Here is a 24,094-nt window from a genome sequence, read left to right as displayed (position 1 = left end):
ATATATATATATATATATATATTGTTATTATAACAGATAACACATACCTGCATAGTTGAATGGTGCACCGCTCCAATATTGTTTATAATCAACAAAGATATATAAGATTGTGTATAATAAAAATGCAAAACAGGATATTGTCAAAACAAATGAAAGCGACATCATTTTCTTGCTGACTGGTATCACTCCAGATTCTTTGTCAAAGTTACATAATATTCCAGCAATAAGACCCTGAATATTAATACCGATTATTAAACATTTTTTTTTTCTGTTATAAATTTGAATAAAAAAATTGGAACTCTCTCTTACGGTGACAAATGACCACAGCAACCAGCGTATTACTTTAGCATTGCATTGGTAGTAGAGCAATAAAATCTTTCCAGCATGGACACCCAAGTACACAACAAGTATTATAGATATAGTGTTCATTATACCTTCAAATGATACGTTAATTATAAATGTTATTATACAAAATTTATCGAACTTTTATTAGAAAAAATAAAATGTACTATGCATACCTTCAGGATCATGAGGCAAAATAGTTCCATATACAGGATTGTGCGTTCTGGAGTACATATGACTGCCAAACACGAGTCTGTCTATGTAACCGGCTGCGCCTCCAGTACAGTTAGAGAATTGTCCGAAATGATGATAACCACCGGGTCCCAAGTATCCTGTTGGACAATTCGGGACGGGCAGGAGAAACGTGATCAGGATATGCGTCATCACAATCACTAAAATAATCAACCACTGCACCCAATTGTTCAAGATATCTCGCAGGACTGTAAATCGACCGAACTGTAACACGTCGTCCTAAGAGATTATTATCACTATTATTGGTTCACTGTAGACATACAAACGTAATGTTATTATAAAAAAAATATGATTCAAACCTGAGAATGTGTCTTCATAAATATAGTCTCAATAGTGGCGCATACGAAGTACGAAACAGCCAGCAACTGAAGAACACCAGGAAACCGAAGATCGTCTAAGGACTTTGCGTGAATCGAATTCAACATCAATCCGAAAAGCATGAGGATAATTGTGCGCTGTAGGCAACGCAAAATAATCTTCCCGCGTGAATTGGACACACGAAGCTCTGATCGCTTTGATATAGTGATCGACAATCCCATGATCCACGCAAACCTGAAATTGCAATGTAAGAATATATAACAGTGGTAGAACAAAATGTATACAAAACGCGAGGGAACACAGATAATTTACCAAGGTAATACTAAGTCAGCCACTGTCAGCCCATTCCATGCGCTATGATTGAAAAACATATATTGGCCACCACCATTATTGACAAATATCATTAATAATATAGCAATCCTGAAATGATTTTCATTATAATATATAACGTTAAATGTATTAACTCATTTTATATGAAAAAGCAAAAGATACCCTCGGAACGTATCGACTGAACCGATCCTAGTACTAGATTTGTTTGTCCTAACCATTACATTTGATGTCTCTGCTTCTTGAAGTTCGTCCAAATCCTGAAAATATGTATATCTTGTATAATATAAATCTTGTATGTATATCTTGTATAATATAAATGTAAATCTTGATATATAATAATAATATCAAGCACAGCACATATAATCACACGATAATATACATTTATGCAGAGATACTTACATCGTTTACATTTGGAGATAATTTTCCCTTTACCACACGTACAATAACTTTAACAGTAGCAAACAAAATTGTCAACAGAACAAATACCATAAAAGCTGCAAATATTGCTGCAAGCAAAATAATCATTGACATCAACTCCATGAAAGATTAAGGCTAATAGCGAATTCGATTGGATTACATTTATGTGCATTAGTGAACATTAAAGCCATCATACATTAATTAAAGGTAAAAATGTGATAAAGAAATACAATGTGATATAAAGATGTATGTTTAATATAAATTAAAAAATTGCGTAATTCTTATTATACTTAAGCTGTTTGGTAAAATATGTTTTATAATTCGAAATATTTATTAAAATTTACTTTTAGATTCAGATTAATATACAACGGTTTTAATATGCTCCAGTATTATTTTTAGTGTGTCCGCTCAAATTTGCTATTTAAAAAACTGATGTAAATTATTTTGGCTTACGAAGATAACTGTTTATCGGTTCACAAATAGTATAAATCTCCGAGCAAAGATGTTCCTCAGAAATATTCCATCCATAACTTCCATGTTCTTTAAAATTGTATGTTGTGCTGTAAACAGGTAAGTTACAGTATAACAATTCTATACTTCCATATATAGTAAAAGAAATGATAAATAAGACGATCCATAGAAATTGTATATTCTGTTACTTACTGACAATATTCAACCGTATCTTTGTAAAATATGTGCAAAGGAAATTTTGTAGGTATGACTAACGTGGTATTTTCTCCCGCTGGTAAAATAGCCTGTGGTACATCTTCACACTATAAAAGTAAAGGACAACATTTTTAACAGTTTAAATAAAAGAATTAATATTTCTTTCAAGCTCAATAGTTTTATCATATACATACCAAATAGCAATCTGACAAATGAGAATACAATGTAACAGATCTATTATATTCGTTTAGAATGCTAAAACATGCTTCATCTATTCCAAGCGTGGCATTAGTATCGAGACAAGGATTTACTGCAACCTGTTGGCTTTTAACAGACATTTTGCTGTAATCACAGTTGCCTTGTTAAAATCAAGACCTTCTCTAGTATAAGTGTCACTGAAAAATAAATAAACAAATAAATAAATAAATATATATATATACATATATACACAAAATAGTCTGCAATGAAGTTCTTCTCTCAGATAACAAAATGTTATATTGATGATAATGTTTTCATCTTTCAAAATAATGTCGTATTGACATTAATACACTTTACATATCTCATAAGTCTGAAAACCTCTTTTAAAGTCCAAGATTAGAGTGTTATTCAGAATACTTATCACATCTCTCTAAATGTCCTTGATATCTTGAAAATATTTATCTTTTATCATATTTTTAAGTTTAGAAAACAGTATAAAATTCGAGAAAAGTCAAATCCAATTAATTAGGTGGCTCATGTAAATAATCCCTTTAGCTACAAACTACTTCATTATAATTTTCTTATACTCAGGAATGTTATCATGTAACTTTTTTAAGAAAAAGTTATTCAGAATTGCCATTCACTTTATTTGTCAGATCTGATCTTTTCTGATTTCATGCTGTTTTCAAAGTTGAAAAACATGACAAAAGGTAAAACATTTTCAAGCTGTCAAAGTCATTTTAAAAAAATGTAATGAGAGCTTTGAACCGTATTCTAGGAACAAATTAAAAAAGTTTTAAGACATTGTATCAAAGATGTATTGATGTTACAAGAGATTACTTTGAAAGATAAAATACAATATTTTAGTACCCAACAATAAGATGTCTATGTTTTCTTATTGCTCCAGGAACTTTATTGTCAGACTACAATTCCAAAATTCACTGTCAGCCCTAAAAATCTATAGTTTATATTATATGCACTATAATAGTTAGCATTGATGAATTTTGAAATACAATCTATACAAAACTCAACAAAGAAAGAATAGGCAGATGCAACACTGACATGATATTGAAGATTTGTTTTGCACTTAAAACAAACTAGATATAATATAATATTTAATTATAATATTATTAATAGTTATAATATTATCTAGATGTAATATTTCCGACACAAAATAAGAAGATTATGATTTAAAGGATGCTTTGAAATGCGTTTCACCATATTGCGAAATATTAATCATCATTTAGTATATAACAATACATATATACCTGTATATACATGGCAGCTAATACAATAGAATGGTTCGATGCACACTGTACGGATATGTCAAATACCTGGCTTAGTAAATAATACAATGAGATCGCAGTTTAAGCGAAATCCGATTTTGAAAAGCTTTAGCTTTGTCACGATAAAAATGGTTCTGTATAAAAGAACCTCTTGTCACACTTTTGTAAAGGAAAACTCAGGTCACAGAAGACGTGAAAAAGGATTTAACTAGAATACATTATATACTACGACGAAACTTTGTGTTGGAATGGTTGGAATATTCTAATGGGAGGAAAGCACTCAAAACTGTTTAAAATCTTTCAACTGGGAAGATTAATCGACAAAATATACATAATAACAGGACAGGTCAAAGGCGCAATCCAAGCGTAATTTACAATCGATCATTGTACGGTTGGAAACAACTCCAAAAAAAGAGACAACTGCATCTTCGTTTCGTCGTTTAATGCTGAAATAGATAGCGTGGTAGTTCCGCGTAAACGCCATAAACACGTGATAGGTTACGGCTTATGTTCGGCATGATCGACAGCCAATCGGCTTAGATACACTCAGTCGCGGGAATTTCTGAAACGCACTTGGCAAAATCAACGATTTATTACTTAGAAGTGACTTTTAATATTTAAATAATACAAGTATTATAAATTTATTTCTATTGAAAAGAAAAATTGAATTAATTAGAGAAAATACTTTATATATATATACAACAGAAAATCAGCTAAATTTCATCATAAAAGCGATTTAATCAAATTATAAAAATAAGGAAATTTAAAAACTAATCAAAATATTCTAATTTCTTAAAATTTTTTTTACGAAGATTTCCAAAAATAAAGAAGTATGATAAAGCTGTACAAATTTTTGTAAGTATAAAATAAACTATATACCTACATTAAATAATAAATGTTGACCAAAAAGATAAAGTGTCATTAAAGACTTCCACAAAGAGTATGATGCATTATTTTATTCTTGTTGAATATTCGGTAAACGACAAGGATAAAATGATGACATCAAGTGTATTATGCGTTTTACGGGACACACGGCTAAAATTAAATGATGACAAATTGTACATATCTAATAATCTTACATAATAAAAAATATTTTATGTTGTGCTAGAAACGATCTATTTAAGTTTTTGTAAAAATTTTGTGTTGAATTTTTTAATATATTCGAGTGTTAATTTAACACATGTGATTATATCAATTAAATAATATTTAATATAATGATATGATTATTATGTTAAATGTTATGTTATTTAGAAATTTTGTGTTAAATATTCGATATTATCGTATTCAATATAAATAAACAAATAAAATACGCATTAACTAAATCATATTATAAATGTTATTTAATTTTACTAAAAAAGTATACATTTCCATAATTTGCTTAGAAATTGTGTCAGTGTTACATCTATTTATGTTAATTTTTTTAAGTAATATTTATATTACTTTCTAACATATTCATTTTGCTTTAAATTAATACAAAAATTTAAGCAGACCATTTAGGACAATGTGATAAATTTAATACAAATTGTGTCCAACTGTGTACTGTTTACGACAGCGACCTTTCCAAGGTTCCCGATTATTGCGCTCCGCAATTAACCACGAACATCCTGCGACGTGACAAGGTTCCTGCGGTTTTACGAATAAACATCACGTTTCTATCAGTTTCTATTAACCGCTCACAACGGGTAGCAAACGCGATAACAATCAACCGTGATAAAGCCCGATAAGTCGGCCGACTGGTAGGAGTTCGATAATTATATATGAATGGTATCTGAGGTCTATCAGTCGGAGATTGACCATTTTCATAGTCATTTTTCGTAGATTGAACGTATTCCTTAGCGAAACTTTTGAGACGATACATACAGGAACTTAGTAGTGCACCTGCAGTTCAGTAATCTAGAGTTGCCTTGAAAATTTTTTCACCATGGAGCCATTAATAACGGATGAATCTATTGAAACCAAGCTGAAACAGGTAAAAGTTATACGAACTCGAAGGAACTAAAGAAAAATAGAATATTGTAATTTTTGTCGAATGCTATTTCAAGTTTCTTTAACATATATATGTATAAATTACTTTACTGTATCTTTCTCGTTTATTCAACCGGTACTGATTGTAAAAGAAGAAAAAGTCTACTATTTATTTTATTATTACTACTATATCCACGTGCTAAAAACTGCGCGTGAAGAAAGCAGAGTTTTGAAAAAAAAAAAAAATTGATAAAATTATTTTTATATACTCTATACTAATTAAGTACAAACGTATACAAAATCGAAATATTTACTTTGATTTCGTTTTTTAATTTTGATCGAAATAATTTTATATTAATATGCAGCATTTAATAACCAGACAGAAAGTTTAAAATAATAGAGATCAATAGTATATTAGTATATATAGGCAACTAATAATATTAAAAATTTCTACTATTATTGCATGAAATTTTTAATATACAATTATATTAAAATTCAAAGTCTTTCATCAAAATAAATATTTCCATTAGTAAATATTTTATAATATTTTGTAATATTTTTTTTCAATATCAATCTTGATTTAAAATCAATAGTTGAAGAAAATTTTATGATATCTATTATAGCCTTTACGGTATGCTGAGTTTCATATATGGGGCATTCCACGCGAAGTGATCCACCCAAAAAAATTTCTTTTTCCGATCGGGCTGAAATTTGCACAATCTATTGTTCTATCAACCATGATAACTCACAGCAATTTTTACGGTATTTGTGCAACGCGTTGTCTACTTACAGAGGCTCAAAGTTTCGGCGTTGAGAACGTTATGTCAAACTTCTCACTTCTATAATTTCTAGTGAACAGCACCGATTTTAAAAAACGACCAGTGATTCTTGAAGCATTTTTTACGTACTTTAATAATATATTATGAATGTTTAAAGAAAAACATTAATTTTTCGATATTTTGCAAAATTAACATTAAAATTCGATTTTTCTCAAAAAAAGACATCTTAGATTTTAATTTAAAAAATATGAAAAAAAAGAAGACAATTTTTCCAACAAAAAAGTTTCTTACTTCCAAGTTGGAGAAATTACTCCTTCTCGAGTTATAAGGCATTTTGTGTCTGAACTCGTACTCCGAGCCTCCGCAGCACGCATCACCATCGCCAGCCGAGAGTCGCGGCATACCATGACTCTCAACTTTCGCCCTTCTTTTGTTATTATAATAATATATCATTCGTTTCAAAACCACGAGTCGGTCAGTTTTGCATCTATAGGAATCTGAAAGTGACTTCAATTTCGAGAAAATCGGCCATCTACCGGCTGCTGAAACACTTAAAGTCAATGCAAGAGGAGAAACAAATGTTATCTTTAAAAAACTTAAAATCGGAAACAAAAGAAGGGCGAAAGTTGAGAGTCATGGAATGCCGCGACTCTCGGCTGGCGATGGTGATGCGTGCTGCGGAGGCTCGGAGATGACAAAAGAAATGAATCACTCCGTATAAATTTAAATACATAGAATATAAGTATCAAAACTTTGTTTCAATGACAATCTGAATCGATCATTGATAACGATTGTTTCACTATCACTTGACTAATTTTTTTTCTTTAATCTGTTAAAAAAGGATGACTAACTTAGTAGCTTAAACATGCTGCGATACTTGTGGCCTTTGTTGCATCGATATAAGTTCTGTTATCCTGATTCATCATCGATCACTGCTTTCTTTTTAGATTGCTCTAATGATAGATAGATAAGAGATATTTTGTGAATGTATGTGTTTTACGTGTATGTGTGTATCTGATTTAATCAATATTAATATTAATAGAGCTGTTAATATAAAATTTTCTTCTAATAAAACAAGCATATGATAAATATATTTAATGATCTCTAAAATTGCGGTATCAATTTTAGATTCAACTAAATATTTTTATAAGAAAAATGATACAAAGAATTTATTTATGTAAAATTAGACAGTTCTATATAAAACAATAACGACTCTCGAAATATCTAATGCGATTCTAAAAGTAAATACGGATTCTATTTTTGTTTTTTATTTAAATAATTTTTTACATATTAGAAAGATTATCTTTTTCGCAAAAATAATTATGAATTCTTTAAAATGTTATACATGCACATGCAGAAACACCAAGCAATAGAAAGACAACGAGAGATTAAACGAACAATATATGTACAATTACAATATGGACTTTATCTATTACTTTATAAAATTTAAATGCTAATTAGACAGTTCTCAGTGAAAGATGACGTCGAATCGATGTCGTTTTATTTTTATCTTTTACTGGGTTACCAATTTAGAGCCAATGCAAATTCGTTCTAGAATCGAAATGTTTCTGGAAACTTGTTTCTGGAATACCTTATGGAATACCTTATAGTATACCTTATGGAAGTAGTAGGTATACCTGTCACTGCCAAACAGCTATAGGCGCTGATCTTTTAACCGTACGATTTCTATGACAAAAGGGTCCACAGAAAGACAATTTTTCCTTTTTTTCATATATCCTTACTTCAGTCCTCATTGTGTCGTCAAGGAACTACGTTGCATATTTTCTTGTTAAAACCGATCTGAGAAGAATTGTTCCATTGCTTAAATTTTATCGATATATTCTGTGATACATAGTTTAATTCATTATACAACAATCATTATAACACGATTCAAATCTCATTTTTAAGTTACATTTTTAAGTTATAACCGTTTGATTGTTAAAGTGTTTAAAATCAACATCGAAATCATGGAAAGAAAATTAGAGCAACGTATAAACTTAAAGTTTTTAAGTAATATAGGAAAAAGTGCAGAAGAATGCTATAATTATTTGAAAAAAGGGTATGGAAATCACTGTATGGCTTATAATAAAGTGCTTAATTATTTTAATGAGATCAACTCATCACGAAATAAAGAGAAAAAGGAGGAGGATCAGGAGAATAAGGTATTGTATATAGTGTGTTTTAGGAAAAAAAAACACTATAGAAAATTTAACCAACAGTGGTATCATGATTTCATTTTCGTATTTAGATCTCTCAATTTATTAGCTGAATTATTCTTTCTCTTTTACGTACAAAATATTTTTTAATATTTCTTTACACAATATAAAGAAATAATCGCGAGTCGATATATATATATATATATATATGTATATATATATTCCATGATACGGCATAAACCACTATCTACAAATTACAATAATCTTTTGTCTTCTATTGTCTTCTCTGCGTGTATCTTTATAGGCTCGTACACATCCCATGCTCCACATGTTTCTACCTGCTCTTACGTGCAGTCTTACCATAGCTTTATTTACTCATTTCAATGCATTCATTGAAGTGAGTAGGAGCGAGTAGCAATATATTGAAGCATGCGACGCAAACAAACCTCATGTATCTCTGAACGTTAGAGGAGAGGCCCCTATTATGAGATACCGAGTTCATTTTGTGTAATTACTAATTGTTTATTGGTAGAATTAAAAAAAATAATAGGTCATTTTGAAGAGAATTTAATAAGCTTTAAGATAGTGTTATGTAAAATTTAATTCAAATTTTATTTTATTTTTTAATTAAAGAAATGTAAAAAGTGAACAAATCGCAAAGTCGAAAAATTGTGCTCCTAGTATGAGATACCCCGAGAAATCGATAATAAAGCACAAAGTACATCAGTATTAGAATTAAAAAAACTTTATTTGATGTTTCTAACATATCAACGAGTACAGCCTATGCGCTTAAATTGAGCATGTGATGCATTGTATTTAGGATTTGCCTTCAGTAGTAATTGGAATGAAGTATTGCAGAAACAGACCCTCAATGTTCATTCCGGTTATTCTTTTTATTATTGTACCATAACATTTATACCTTAACATCGATTTTCACTTGGGCACAGAAGTATAGATTATTTCATATTAGAAATATCCTCGGTATCTCATATTACGAGTATCACGTCTTACAGCTTTACGATCATCAAATCTAACTTCTTTAATTAAACAATTCAACATATTTCGTATTTTTCTATCAGTACGATCTTACTCTATTACTACATGAAGAATTTATTGCCAAATAATTACTTATTAAATAATAAACAGAGATTAAAGGCTTATCTCAATGAAACTCGAAAACATTCAAACTCTAAAATTTTATTTTACAATTACTGTAGGTATGATCTAACAATGAATTTTCCACTAAATAGTTTTCAATCCAAGAGCAATAATTTCATGATAGAATCAACAGATAGCATTTATTAGTTTAGCAGAAACGCCGCTATCTCATGTTAAGCGCCTATCTCATAATATATACATGTGACTGTACCCTTAGGCTGCGTTCCGTTTCACGCATAATGCGCTCATTCCCTTATAGTATACGTGACGCTCACTATATAAAATGCGGCGCATATGCCAGAAACGGAACGCAGCCTCTTAGGGTGGGTTCTATTTAACGTTCGCAACGCTCGCGAGGATCATTTTGTCCTTCTTATAATCGAATATTAAATAAGGATGAGATGGTACGCGTGATCGTTGCGAACGTTAAGTGGAACGCACCCTTAATAAAATACAGATTATGTCTGTAAGCAATAAGAAAGTTGATATAAGAGAGAACGTAGAAAATGAATTTCAACTATTTTGTATATATACACTTACGGACTTACTTTACGTCCTATTATACTAGAAAGTTCGTTTACTTTCAACGTGCCTTTTCTTACCCTTCTAAGAATTGTTAACTAATTTAATGTCTGTAAAAAAAAGCCAGGAATTCGGTTATTTTTTGAACACCTATATATAAGTTCGAGCGCATGGTCCCTTCTCTTTCTTCTCTTTTCACTAATACTTTTCGTTAGTTTATAGTAGTAGCTGGTCCTTCGTGATCCGGCATTAATAGTCAAGTTAGTATCCCGAGCCTTTAGTATTACAACTTATGGTAATTCTACAATTGTGCTGTTTGTTTTCTGTTTCTTACTGGTTGTTTCTTGACCATTCTTGCCTTTTGGACCAAAAGAGGCAAGAGACAAATAGCAAGAAACATTAAGAAACAAAGAGCACATTGTAGAGAATTAGCATTACAGTTATAAACTTATGTAAGCAATCAAACAATAAGGTAAAAATTCTCAGCAGAGTTTTCTTCATTATTTTACAAATATTTTGTTAAAATTGTACATTCTTGATAATATTTTTGTGTATGTATTTGATATTACTTGTGTATGTAATCTTATATTTTTTTTCTTTTTATTTTTCTTCTTTTTTCTTATTGTGTTTGATTTTATTTTGAAAAATCATTTGCTAGTGTTTATTTAGCACGTCTACTGTATGGTAAAGAAATCCTTTAATACATAAACATTAAAATTAATTTTAAATTAAATTAATTACCAGATCATTTTTCAGATGGAAATGGATAACAAGATAGAAAATACATCGTTTGACTCAATTCCTAAAGAGAGATCCAAATCGGTGGTTGATTCTTCTGGTTTCAAACATTACTTATTAGCGGTTATGACTGAGCGAGCAAAACGTCGTCGGACCAAATCTCTATCTGCGAGTACTACGGATTACTATGTATGTAGACCTGTGGTTACGAAGCCTCGTACTGATCGAATTCAAATTATACGTAAGAGTCTTAAATTAGTGTTTTATCTGGGCTAAGTACACAGAATATATAATAGCATTTGATTAAATTTAAATAATTTTTATTTAAATAATTACTTGAATAGTATTTTTGTTACATGATAACTACTTTTCCAAATAAAAAGTGTCTTACTTTGTACAAGCAATAAGCAAAATAATACATAATACAAAACTATTGTACAATATTATTATTATAAAAAATATGTAGAAAGAAAAATTATATTGTTATATAAAAAAAAAACATTTTCCGAATGTATCACATTTAAGTGATTTTTATTACATTTTGAACGAAATTGATTGAACGGAATTAATTTTCTTTAACAACGATATAGATATTATAAATTATTTACTTTATTATTAATATGATAAAATTATATGAATGGCAGGATATAAATCCTTTTACAATGTAAATCATTCGTTTTCTTAGGCAGTATCTGAGTCTCATCATATGGACAATTTGGGTATCCCGGGACCATCCCGAGAATATCCAATAATCAAAAAAACGAACAATGAACGAGAAGCTGAACAATCCAATGAGAAATCACACACAACCGATGCTGCACTCTCATTATATGAGAAAATGAAAGAAGATGAAAGGTATAATATTAACAAAGATAATATACAGAGATATCAGAAACATTCTGAAAAACTAATTCGATAGATTTTTGTGATAATATTAAGTCGAAAAGTAATTAAACAAAGCGTAAATTAAATAAAAATATTATCTTAAAAATAATATTATACATATATAATTCAGAGAGTTAAATAAAAAATTAACTTTCAATTAAACGAGTTGTATTGTACTAAATATATATAAATATTTCTTTAAAGTTATTACTAAAAAATGTTAAATACTCACAATTCTACATTTAATTTCACTGTTACTGTTAATTATAGTCATTTTCTAATCACCACAAATATTTCCAATTACATTTTATTCATTAATATTAAAACAGATTTTTTCACTAAAGATTAAATTTTATATTTGACTTTGAATATTTTTAGCATTTAATTCTATCTTCTTTTTAAGTATTTTTTTTTTAGAACCGAAAAAAAACCGAACACTTCAAAACTTACTGCGAAAATGCCAGTTGAAATGGATGCAAACTGTTATAACATGAATCATAAAAATCGCGGAAAGTGCATAATCTTCAATCAAGAAGATTTCATTGTGTCTACAGAAATGAAACGAGAGGGTTCTAAAAATGATGTAAAAAGATTGGAAAAATCTTTTGGAAATCTCGGATTCGACATTGAAGTTTACAATAACTATCGGTTTGACGAAATACAAGACGTGCTGAAGAAAGGTAAAAGTATTCATCACATTTTACATTAATTTATTTTACATTGGTCTTCTTTTAAGTATTGACTATGTATTACTTAGTGCAAAATTCTAGCGCCGCGTAACATGAATTTTACTAAAGTATTTAAATATTTAGTTAAATATAAATACAAATTTGAAAATAATTTTGGTTTTATCGTCAAAATAATTAACTCTTAGCAAGCGTAGAAAAGGGACAAGTCCAAATTAAAAAAAAAAATAAGTTTTTGTGCTCATTGATCTTGAAATGGATTGATACACTCTTAGTGCAAATATAAGGAACTTATTCTAGACTTCTAATTTTAACAACTTAAGATAGATATTAAAAATGAGTAATAAGTGCAGAAAGGATATAATATAAGTTCAGAACTTACACACAAGATTGAAGATTTGAAAAAATGGAATGCTTTATCCCCTCTTAGAATGTAGAAGTTTTTTAATGAGATTTTTCGAATCGCCAGCGAATGAACTTGAAAAGCAGTCAGAAGAGATATTTTAATAGTCACTATTTTAACTCTAACGTTTTCGAAAAGTTTTGTGTAAATTATCTTATACATATTAATATAAAGAAAAATGATTGTTGTTCAATATAAAAAAAGACATTATTTCAGATATATGAAGTATTTGTGGCTAGCTACTACAAACTTTTTTTTTATTTTTTCAAATGCAGAAAGAATGTAAGTCTAATTTTGAGTGCAAAAAGCATGTAAATTTAAATTTGAAATATAAGTTTTTTATTTAATAGATAAACATTTTATATAAATAAGATATAAACATTAGATATAAATGTTTTAAAGATATTATTAAATTTCATATTTAAATTCTCAAAAATAATGTTTAGTTTTTTAAATAGAACTATATATAAATTAAACAGTTTCTGTTGATACCTACTGAAAAACTTGATGGCTCCTGCTCTTTTCTTTCTGCACTCACAAACTCACTTTTTTACGTAGGACTTTTACAGCATTGTCAACACTGAAAAATGTTTTACATATAAATTATTTTGATAATTTAATAAAATTATTGTCGCATTCGTATTTATAATAGCACCTAAATTTTTAGATGCTTTATTTTAGTAAAATTATTCTTTCTATACATATGTGTGTTTATTTAATTCAACATTCGCACGATTGTACTTACATGCAACAGTGAGTCAGCTCGACCATACAGATAATGACTGTCTCTGTGTCATTGCATTAACCCACGGTTATTCGAAAAACATGTTATGGGCGAGCGACAGCATGTACGATTCCAAAGACCTTTGGAAGATTTTTACTGCCGACAAATGTTTGACGCTTGCGGGGAAACCTAAGCTGTTCATTATCCAGGTGAATTAAAACTAATATTTTTAATATTGTTCTATTTTTATCTTATCGACGTATCTCGTTTTGCAGCTTTATCTTTATTTTATTCAGTTTGTCTAGCTCGTCTATAATTTTTTGTTTAGGCTTGTAGAGGCGATGAAACCGATGACGGCGTTGAACTGATAGCATCTCACTTTTTAAAAGGAACGGAGACTGATTCCGGTTCTTCTTATTCTATTCCAATTCAAGCGGATTTTCTATTAGCTCATAGTTCAGCGGAAAGTAAATATCGTTTAACTATTTTAATATTCTTATATACAGAATTGTTACAGTGCTTATTTGATAAGGGCATATTAGAATATTGTACTGAAAAGAGCTAATGGTTAATACAATTAATCTTCTTTTTTAAACAAAATATTGCGAAAATGAGATTTATTTCTTTTTAATATTGCGATATGCAAAAGTACGTATAATATGTACGATAAATTCAAATACGTACAAAAATCTTTGCACACTCTTAATAACTAACTGTGACATGAATTATTTTAATCATTTGTATATACATGTAAAAAGATAAAAATAATGATGCAAGCCACTTTTTTAAACCTATCATTTTACATGATCGTAGTGAAAGTTCCGCTGTATTTAAAAAACTGATTTGTAATATATTATTTATGACATTTATTTAAGACAAAATTTATTATTTTTTTGTGATAATTCAATCTATTAGATAAGTTTGGATTTACGATATTTGATCAGTTTCTGGAGAATAAACCTTTTAGTATATATAACTAAAAAGAATCACTGTAAAATAACATTACAAAAGAGAGAATATTATTGATAAATTGATGAATTAATATACATAAATACGTTCAATGTAATTCTCTGTTATTTTAAGATTATTATACTTGGAGGAATCCCGATGAAGGAACATGGTATATACAAAGTTTATGCGACGTCTTGGATGAACATGGAACATCAATGGATTTAATGAATATATTGACTACAACAGCGCGAAAAATTGCCACGGAACATGCCTCCGTCAATCCCCTTTTCAAGACTTTAGATAACAAGAAACAGGTATCGTCAGTGACGACGACGCTGATCAGATCTGTTTATTTTTCACCAAAATCGAAACAAGTAACTTAATAGAGTAATTGCAAGAAATTTTCTGAAAGAACAGAAAATAATTGAAAGGATATGCAAAAATATCCCATAGCCTTTAAATTACTTATGCCTGTTTCCACCAATAAAGATTAACTTTAATCTCGGTTTACCTTATTGTTTATCTTTTTAGAACTATAAAATTTTTAGAACTATAAAAAAACAAAAAGCAATTTAAACCGAGATTAAAGTTAATCTGCATTGGTGGAAATGGGCATTAAGGGGATGCTGGACTGACCCAACTTGATCGAGATCAATAGTACAGGCTTTTAATTCCCAGTTCGATAATATGATATATAATGACATCTTTCAGTCATTTCTTATATTACATTGTATATCGTTGTGTCTCACTTCAGCGCATTCATCTGCTCTTATCTAACATATTGCAATGCCATTTTTTGCAAGATCGAGCACCTACTGTTAGACACCTGCTCGATTTTATGGTTTTACTTGTAGTATACAAACGAAATTTTCCATGACTCTTTTTTCTTAATCTAAAGTCCTTACCTAGTTTCTATAAGCATAGTATTGTTCTTTGAAGTTTTTTGTAGATTGATAGCTATACTTATTTTAAACGCGCAAGGCCTAAAACTCTTATACGCAGCACATATTGTGACGAGTCGACTGCAAAAGCCGATGACAAAACTGTAAATCTTCAATTTTCTTTCGTTTTTTATATTAAATTGTAACTGTCAACCTACATTGTTGTCGATACTTTAATTATAGAGGACTTTTCAATCTGTAAATAGAATTAAGAGTAAATGAGTTATGAAAAATTACAGAACCTCCAGCATCCCCTTAAACCACTAAATAACAAAGTATAACAATAAATATTCTAGTATATAAGGCAATAAAATAAAGAAAACATTTCGTAAAAAAATTAAAAAAATAAGATATCTTTTGAAAGACTGAAGACAAGAATGCGTTTTTTTTCTTGCTTTGAATACTATATACGTATATATATTTTTTTAATATCTTTATTTATTTCAAATATCTAGAAAAAGTCCTGATAATGTCATGACGCATTAAATTACAATTAAAAACTTCAATGCTTTTTAGATTAGATCCATTTACATCTATAGATTTTTAAGTCTGTTTATATCTATGTTATATACATTACTTTTGTATAAGCATTTAAGATTTTAATCAAGAGAGAATTAAGCGACAATTTATTCACACAAAATTATTATAGAAATACTTATTTTGAGAGGATTTTCTGTGAACCTCCTTATAAATAATACGTGAGTTGGACAATGCGTGTTGAATTTTATCGTAAAAATGATTCTCATAATCTTTACTTCTTATCAAAATTTAATGGAGGCTCTTCCTTAATAAATGCTCTTTCCCGCCTCTTTAAGTACGCTATGGATTATTTCGTAATGCTGTTTTTATTTTAAATGAAATATGTACTATTTCATTGTATATATATATATATATATGTATAACAATTTAAATTTCATATATTTCTTTTTAGTATATACGTTTAATGAAATAAAAAAATTAATACATTTTATATTATAATCTAATTCTAAGTTCGATCTTATTATTGTAATTTCTTCATAATGTTTTCATTATACATATATAGTATATATGAAAGCGTTATTTATGTTGGATATAAATAATTGTATGTGATGTGTGTATATATATATGTATACATATATGTATATCATATATGTATATCATATATATATCATAAGTATACGAATATACATAGGTATTAGATTATAATAATAGAGTACTAAGTTGTTCATGTATTAATTGTAACAGTTGTAACTTTAGATTTACTACAAATTAGTATAATATTAAAAAAATATGTAGCCTAATAATCTAATTTCTTATGATATTTTACAAATAAAAGTCTTTATACTTTATAAATATTGTTAAATAATTAATACCTAAGTTTCCATTGTTTTCATCACTGATGCTTAAGTTTAATTTGATTTTATGTTAAATTATTCTTTAAACTACAAAAATTTATTAACTTATTACTGTTTTTATGCCTGCTCTAAGGTGCAGGCCATACTCCTTAGGCGATAAATTGCTTCAAGTAATTTGCAATTATCCTACCTTCGAGTTACTTAAGCAGTAAATCACTTCAAATAATTCGCAACTATTCTATCTTCGAGTTACTTAAGTGGTAAATCACTTCAAATAATTCGCAACTATCTTGCTTTTGAGTTACTTAAGCTGTAAATCGCTTCAAATAATTCGCAACTATCCTGCCTTTAAGTTACTTAAACGATAAATCGTTTCAAGTATTTCGCATCTACCCTATGAGTTACTTAAGCGGTAAATCGCTTCAAGTGATTTTTAATTCTCACATCCACGGTTTCCCAAGTTCGGAAGTAAGCGTAACATTAATTAAAGAGATAATTTTTGGGAAATAGATGATCCGACTCAATAAAAACACCGCGCGGGACGTAAGAAGCGGACTAGGATCGAAGCACTAAAATCATATTGAAAAGCCGATCATAACAAAAATAAAAACTTGCGTATTTATTATGGAGAAGGTCCGTGCGCAATAGCGTAGAATTTTTAACCGGATTCGCTACAGTAATAGACCCTTCGACAATATGATCCCTCTGATAAACTTTGAATAAAAATCTTGGAATCTCGAGAAATCTTCAGCCCAACTAACAGACTCCTTTTAAACTACCACCGAACCCTCTTCATATTCCGAATTTCCTACCCTATCCTAATCTTCGGTTTCTCCAGAGGAAAATAGATCTTTCGAAGAGATTTCCGTTCATTGGAAAATCTTGCTGAATCACTTAAACTCACCTACCTTCTTAATACACACACACACACACACACACACACACACATACACATGCGTACATAAAAACATATAATTGTAATTTAAAATATGCTCTTAATTTTTCAATTATATTAGTTCTCGTATCTTTCATTTAGACTTTAATATAGTCAGAATAACTAATGGAAAATAAACAATGTAAGTCACCAAATAATAATTACTGATCATTTCGGTTACACCCGAGTTCATCCTTCCTATTTCTGAGATCACACGGGGTCCGTTCCCAGATAGAGGAATTAAATTTCCTGATCAAATAAAGGACCAACGGTCGCACTATCTCACCCGGCGTTACAGCGCTTCGTATATGCGTTGACCCGCGTCTGAGATTTCTCAAGTTGCTTCCGACTCGTGGCCTACACAGCGATAAGCTATGAGAACGAATTTCGTTGCGTTCTTCCAAAGTCTCCTCGTTTCAGAAATTTCCTCAGAAATAAGGAATCCTAAGGCTTGGTAATAAATGTCCTGGAATTATATATTTTCTTTAATTCGGGAGAGAGCATTTCTATAATTGCGCTATTGACCTCTTTATGCAATTCTTTTTTATAAATTAGAGTTGAGTTTTTTAATTAGAATTTCTAAAGATTGCAAATTCAAAAAATCTCGTTTATTATGTCCGAAACCTCTCTCAACACTTTTCATTCTTTCTCGTAATTATTTGTGTTTGCACTGATCCATTGCGACACTTATCCAACCCTTCCGGTCTATGTTTTCTTCTTTTACCTTTTCCGTATCTTTCCCTTTCCTTCGTCTGACCAAATACCTGTCCCGTCAGGACAGCCGTTCGACTCCCTTCGACATTTAATTAAACGTCGACCGCCTACCGTTGAAAACGATACAGCTTGTTCAAAGCACGAAAACAACATTGTTCCCCATCCGTCGATCACGCTGGTCCGCAACATCGTTAACGCGTTCGATCGTTGACGTAAAACCGCTATCATTATCTACGTAATTACTTCCCGTTCCCCGTAAAAGATGTTTATGGGACAAGTTAAAAAGAATTTTACGTCGTTTCGTAAATTCTTAATTTATAAATTTTCATTTCTTGAAAGATCAGAGAGATTAATTTAACTATCAACGAATGTACGAGTAGATTCGAAAAGTCTTGCACGTTTACACAAGTTCAGATAATTTATGTCTTTTATCGGTATTTTTAATTTATCTGTTTTTGCAATTCGAGCAATTTTCAGCTAAGATTAAGAAAGTTCTAGCTGCTGCATTATTGATGAAAGCATGTAGAAGTGTGTTGATATCGACGTTAATGTCGCGACAAACGCATCGGTCGCACCCTCTATAGAGACAACCCCTTGTCAAGCTATATGACCCGAGGAGCAGGGTCATGGTGCGTCTTCAAGGTGGCCTGGTAATTACATCAATTAGCTTTGCAAGAGCGCATTTAAGCACGATCGGATATTACCGCGAAGCTTCGCATGAAATAGGAATTAATTCTACCGTAGGCAATTGAGAATTAGCGCATAGCAGATACGATTTAATCAGCTGGTTAGATAAAGCGTCTGATTTTAATGTGACTTCCAATATGACTTCCTTCAACGTCTGCATAATTGCACGTTACTGACGTAAAACCTCTATTGTTGCCTACGTTTGTTTCTCGTTCTAAAAGCCGAGAGAGATTAATCTAGATTGTAACCTTGGAAAGGTCAGTACGTAACAATTTGGAAGCTGTAAATAGTTACATAAGGAAAAGGAGGTGAGATAAAATAAGTGTCGAATTAGTATATTTGATATTTTCTCTGGAGATGGTGATTGCAGTAAATGCTAAAGAAATAACGATTTTCAGAAGACTTTCCTGATGTGTGCCTTCGGGATCAAGCGAGACGGCGAGAAAGTTGTGTGTCAATTGGGATTTCAAATAAGCGGTGAAGACAACGGGATCATAGTTGAACCTCCAGAGGACTCTGAACCATGCATTTGGAAATCAGGATGAAACAGGACGAGGGTGGCGACAAGCGGTGGCGAGGGTTGGTCGCGGAGGGAGCCTAAGGACCAGGAGTTTGCGCGAACAGATCAATACGGGGTCTGTCCCCCGCACATGAACATGTCTCTTACCCACTCTCTCTCACTCTCTCTCTCTCTCTTACTGTTTTCATCTCGCGCCGCTCCTCTTTCTTTCTCTCTTTTTGTGTATTTTTGTATTTTACCTGTTTTCCTCTCACATGAGTTGTCTCTGATGTGAGATTATATTTTAATTCTCGATTACTTCCATTTGCCATACTTGCCATTCCTTTTGTACCTTTTAACGTTTGCTTTAGCCCTCTTTCTTTTTGTGACGTAATAATGTCTGACGTAATAATAATAACATTGAAAACTATGTATATATAGGAAGGATCTTACGTACGATAGGGTTTTTTAAATAAATTTCTTTCAATTTAAATTTATTCAGCTCTCTATATTTAAGCCTATCGATTCAACCACGTCTCTTCCTCCCCCCTAATCTGCGATCCTTACAATTCTCCTCTCTGAGAGCTACTACCTTTTACTCTAACCCACATTCTCCGCGTCTTCTATTAATATTCTCGCTCGATTGAATATCTTGAAGACTCTGTGTCTGCTGTAAGCTCAACATATCCTATTCGTTCTAAGCAGATATCCTTCGATTCATCCCTCGCGCTCGGATATATCTTTTCCTATCTTCGCCTGCTGATATAATTTTTTTTTTTTCACGCTTCTCTAAAATCCATCCAATCGTTGCTCTGTGATACTTGCGGCCTCGTAGCATTGACACTGTATCGTTTATCACATTGAAACATTGACCCGTTCCTCGTGACTGTTTCTCTCTACTTTTACCAATTTTTCCTGCATCGCCTCTCGTCCTTATATCGTCTCTATCCTTACATAGATCTTTTTCCTACTCTGCCACGAGCTTATATTTCTCTCTCGTTCGTCCCGTCCCCTCTATTATAGCTCCTAGTTGGATCAGTTCTTTCTCTCTTTTGCTCGCTCGCTCTTTATTCATGTACACGGTGTTCGCGAATTATCATTATTACTTTCAATCACTTCAATTAGCTAAAATAGACGAAAGTTTTATCGTCCATCATGTTCGTGTTATCGTTTCTTGGATATTCAATGTTAAATTAATTTTTCCATCAAATCTAATAAAAGTTTTGTGTATTCAAGTAATTTGGTTCGTGTATCCAACATACGTAGAAGTCGATCGATGAAATTTCTTGGATTTCCAATTTTCAATATTTGCCTAAAAAAAAGTCAATCGCTTCTTCAGATATTACGAGAAGTGAAAGAAGTTTTCCATATTTCCAACCTGTCTTCGCATCGCGGGATCACCCATCTTCCGGTTGCACCACCCTATACATTCGTATCTTGCGCGCGCGCGTGACCGGCGCTCCGTCCTTGTCCGTGACGCGCACGCTACCCCCAGCAAGGTGGTGGCGGTCCAGCGTGTTAGCCGTGCGGGATGCTGAATTCGTAGAAGAGATTCAGTCGTATTGCCTGGGCTCTCTCTGTCACACGGCTAACACCCGGACGGAGTGTGCGAGGCTGCATCCGCGTGCCGCAAGCTAGAGGAGCCGATTTCCTTCCTCGGCGAGAGCTCTTCGTCGCGGCGAAAAGGAAATCGAGACACACGCGGTGGGATGGGTACGTCCGCGTGAAAGGGATGCACTACGTGATTTTGCAGGGGTAGCCGGTGGTAAGTAGTACGACTCGAAATTTTCACTCTCTCTCTGTGCTCTTTCGCCCTCCCTCTCTCTCTCTCTCTCTCTCTCTCTCTCTCTCTCTCTCTCTCTCTCTCTCTTTCTGTCTTTCTCTCTTTTCCTCCTTCTCCCGTTTGCTCGACTTTCTACGCTGCCCGATGCTACGCCTAAACTTCAGGTAGGCACGTACATCTGTATAATTCCTGAGAATCCGATTTTGGATGCTACACATATAGGACAATTCAGATTGTGAACTGTTCTCTCTCTCTCTTTCTCTCTCTCTCTCTCTCTCTCTCTCTCATCTTTCATCTTTTTTTATCTAAGGATATGTTCAGATTTCCATCTAAGTGTCTCCCAGGTATCATTTGATTCTTAATACTCGGCAAATAGCAAAAATAAAATAATATCTGGATGACACTTGGGTGGAAATCTGAACATTAATCAAGGAAAGAAAAAGAAAGATGAACCAAACAAGAAGTTTAATTCTGGAAAAAGAGGCCCTAGATCTCTTCATATAAAAGATATGAATAATAATGATTCGAATAAAAATGTCAATTAAACTAGTAATAAGCAGACTGAGCACGTGTTTTATATTTTGTCCAATGATTTCTGAGCTATATTAACAACTTCTTTTTATCACATACACACACACACACACACACACACACGCATAATTCTATATTGTTCCAACTTTACTTAAAATTGGGCGTAGACGGTTTTAGATATAGTTACACAAACTCATAAAACCAATTAATTTGCTTTCCCCTTATACGGCCGTTGCATTAAAAAGAAAAGGAATAAATTCCTTAATCTGACCATTATATTGTTCTTACTTTCTAAATTCTTTGAAGTGGAATCTTACTCTAAAGAGTGAAAATTGAATCAGTCTTGAAAAAGAGTGGCTCAGTTTTCAATCTTTGAGAGTGAAATTTCACTCTTCAGAATGACATTCGTTCTAAAAGTTTTGAAGATTAGGGGAATGTTTCCTGAACTGTTACTACTATTAAATCTAAAATAAAACCATTATGAAAAAAGTTTTGGCGCTATCACTCACGTTATTGTACATTGCATTATTCAGAGAGATCGTTTGAAAGAGGCACAAGATTGCAATTAGGTGTCTTCCTCTTTTATGTTTATCTCGGAGAATAGAATCGAAGAATAAAGCACGGATCGATTCGCGGCTGCTCGGCGTTTGAGACAGTAAGACATTGACTAGCACGAAAAGTTGGCAACGAACGGTCCGGTTTTCGTGTTCAAAGATAAACTGTGTGCGCTGATTTTACTCGCGTCGAAAGCGAGCCAAGTACGCCTCGGTTTAAACGAATCTTTGTTTCTCTCCGGTTTTTGCTGGTTTTTACGAAGCTTCACGGAATATTACTAATGATTTACGAGCAATCAGTTTCTTGAACCTCGTTCCTAACATAGCTTCTTTTTCAGCTTCGCCAAAATTTCGCTTCTAATTTTATAACACACGTATTGTTAACGGCGGTGTTGCATTGAATTTTTGCTTAGTTCGATAATCATATTGTGCCATCGCATTATGCTCCATACTTTTGTGTTCAATGTTTTTGCATTTATCGAATAACAATTGATGCCATTAGCGTTTCATGAAAATGAGCTTAAATAAATTTTGTATATCTAATTTTAAAAGTTAAAAAGACGCGATTAACATTATAGTTTAAAACTTGAAACTATTATCAATGTATATTGAAGGGTATATGATTGAAAGGTAAATGAACACTTGTCGATTGTTAACAATAAGTACGATAAAATTAGGTAATTAAAAAAATTTTAATCATTCACCATTTCTACAATTAGAGATATTTATGTCTTTTGTATTGTTGGAGAGATGAAAACCGCAGCTGTTATTTGAATGCGGAAGTATTTTGCTCTGACGGATACATTAAAGTTGAAACAATACTTGATGATGAATAATACTTAAAGACAAGCTACATGGCGTGGTATATTATTTGTCACAGTTTGCGCATCTTAATTCTTTAAGAATTAGCAATGTCGTTTTACGTGAGCGTAACAAAACCTTAGAGATAAATCAGCCATAAAAGTTCTATTAGAAATTAACAGAAAATTATCAGAAAGAAAAAAGAATAGAGAGATTGTCTATATAATTAATAATTTATAATATTAATAATTGTCAAATTTAACAAAATTAAAGATAACATTTAAAAAGATTCAAAGAATATCTATTTTATAAGAATATATATTAAAATATCTATTTTCTTATAACGAATTCCTGTAAATTTGGAGATTGATTGGAAAAATCATTTAATCGTGACATTATAAGAAGAATTCGAATTTATGGAGGATAGTTCTTACAATATAATATCGTTTTTTCACAAAAAATTTTTCCGTAAACGATCTCGAAAGAAATAAGCTTTGCAGTATTCAAAAACTGAGATTTTAAACTTTAAAATGTTTTTTT

At 31.3% G+C, this 24,094-nt stretch overlaps 2 protein-coding genes across 4 annotated transcripts in view; one reads left to right on the top strand and one right to left on the bottom strand.

Annotated features, from left to right (window-relative positions):
• The window catches only part of LOC108772595 (heparan-alpha-glucosaminide N-acetyltransferase), an 8,738-nt gene extending 491 nt beyond the window's left edge, over positions 1-8,247 (bottom strand). Inside the window, exons 1-11 of one of the 3 annotated variants that reach the window (XM_018538159.1) lie at positions 8,191-8,247; positions 2,520-2,720; positions 2,323-2,432; positions 2,113-2,219; positions 1,642-1,748; positions 1,405-1,499; positions 1,225-1,332; positions 894-1,146; positions 519-813; positions 310-434; positions 48-231 (exon numbers count right to left, since the gene is read on the bottom strand). In XM_018538159.1, coding sequence (XP_018393661.1) covers positions 48-231; positions 310-434; positions 519-813; positions 894-1,146; positions 1,225-1,332; positions 1,405-1,499; positions 1,642-1,748; positions 2,113-2,219; positions 2,323-2,432; positions 2,520-2,663 — 1,528 coding nt within the window. In that variant the 5' untranslated portion in view covers positions 2,664-2,720; positions 8,191-8,247. Of the gene's footprint in view, positions 1-47; positions 232-309; positions 435-518; positions 814-893; positions 1,147-1,224; positions 1,333-1,404; positions 1,500-1,641; positions 1,749-2,112; positions 2,220-2,322; positions 2,433-2,519; positions 2,721-3,791; positions 4,074-8,190 lie in introns of those variants that run through there. The other 2 variants (XM_018538158.1, XM_018538160.1) reach the window with 2 other exon arrangements.
• A 2,951-nt stretch (positions 8,248-11,198) lies between these two features.
• LOC108772500 (caspase-1) lies at positions 11,199-19,931 on the top strand. Its single transcript, XM_018538033.1, has 7 exons — positions 11,199-11,316; positions 11,813-11,982; positions 12,430-12,692; positions 13,856-14,034; positions 14,154-14,292; positions 14,909-15,150; positions 19,785-19,931. Exons 1-7 carry the CDS (start codon positions 11,254-11,256, stop codon positions 19,929-19,931), a joined length of 1,203 nt encoding a protein of 400 aa, XP_018393535.1. The 5' UTR covers positions 11,199-11,253.
• The last annotated feature ends 4,163 nt before the right edge of the window (positions 19,932-24,094 follow it).

The sequence above is a fragment of the Cyphomyrmex costatus genome, unplaced genomic scaffold, assembly GCF_001594065.2.
Source record: "Cyphomyrmex costatus isolate MS0001 unplaced genomic scaffold, Ccosl1.0 scaffold192, whole genome shotgun sequence".
Classification (NCBI taxonomy): domain Eukaryota; kingdom Metazoa; phylum Arthropoda; class Insecta; order Hymenoptera; family Formicidae; genus Cyphomyrmex; species Cyphomyrmex costatus.
Note: the sequence above shows the minus strand (reverse complement) of the source record. Positions and strands in the feature narration are given on the sequence as shown.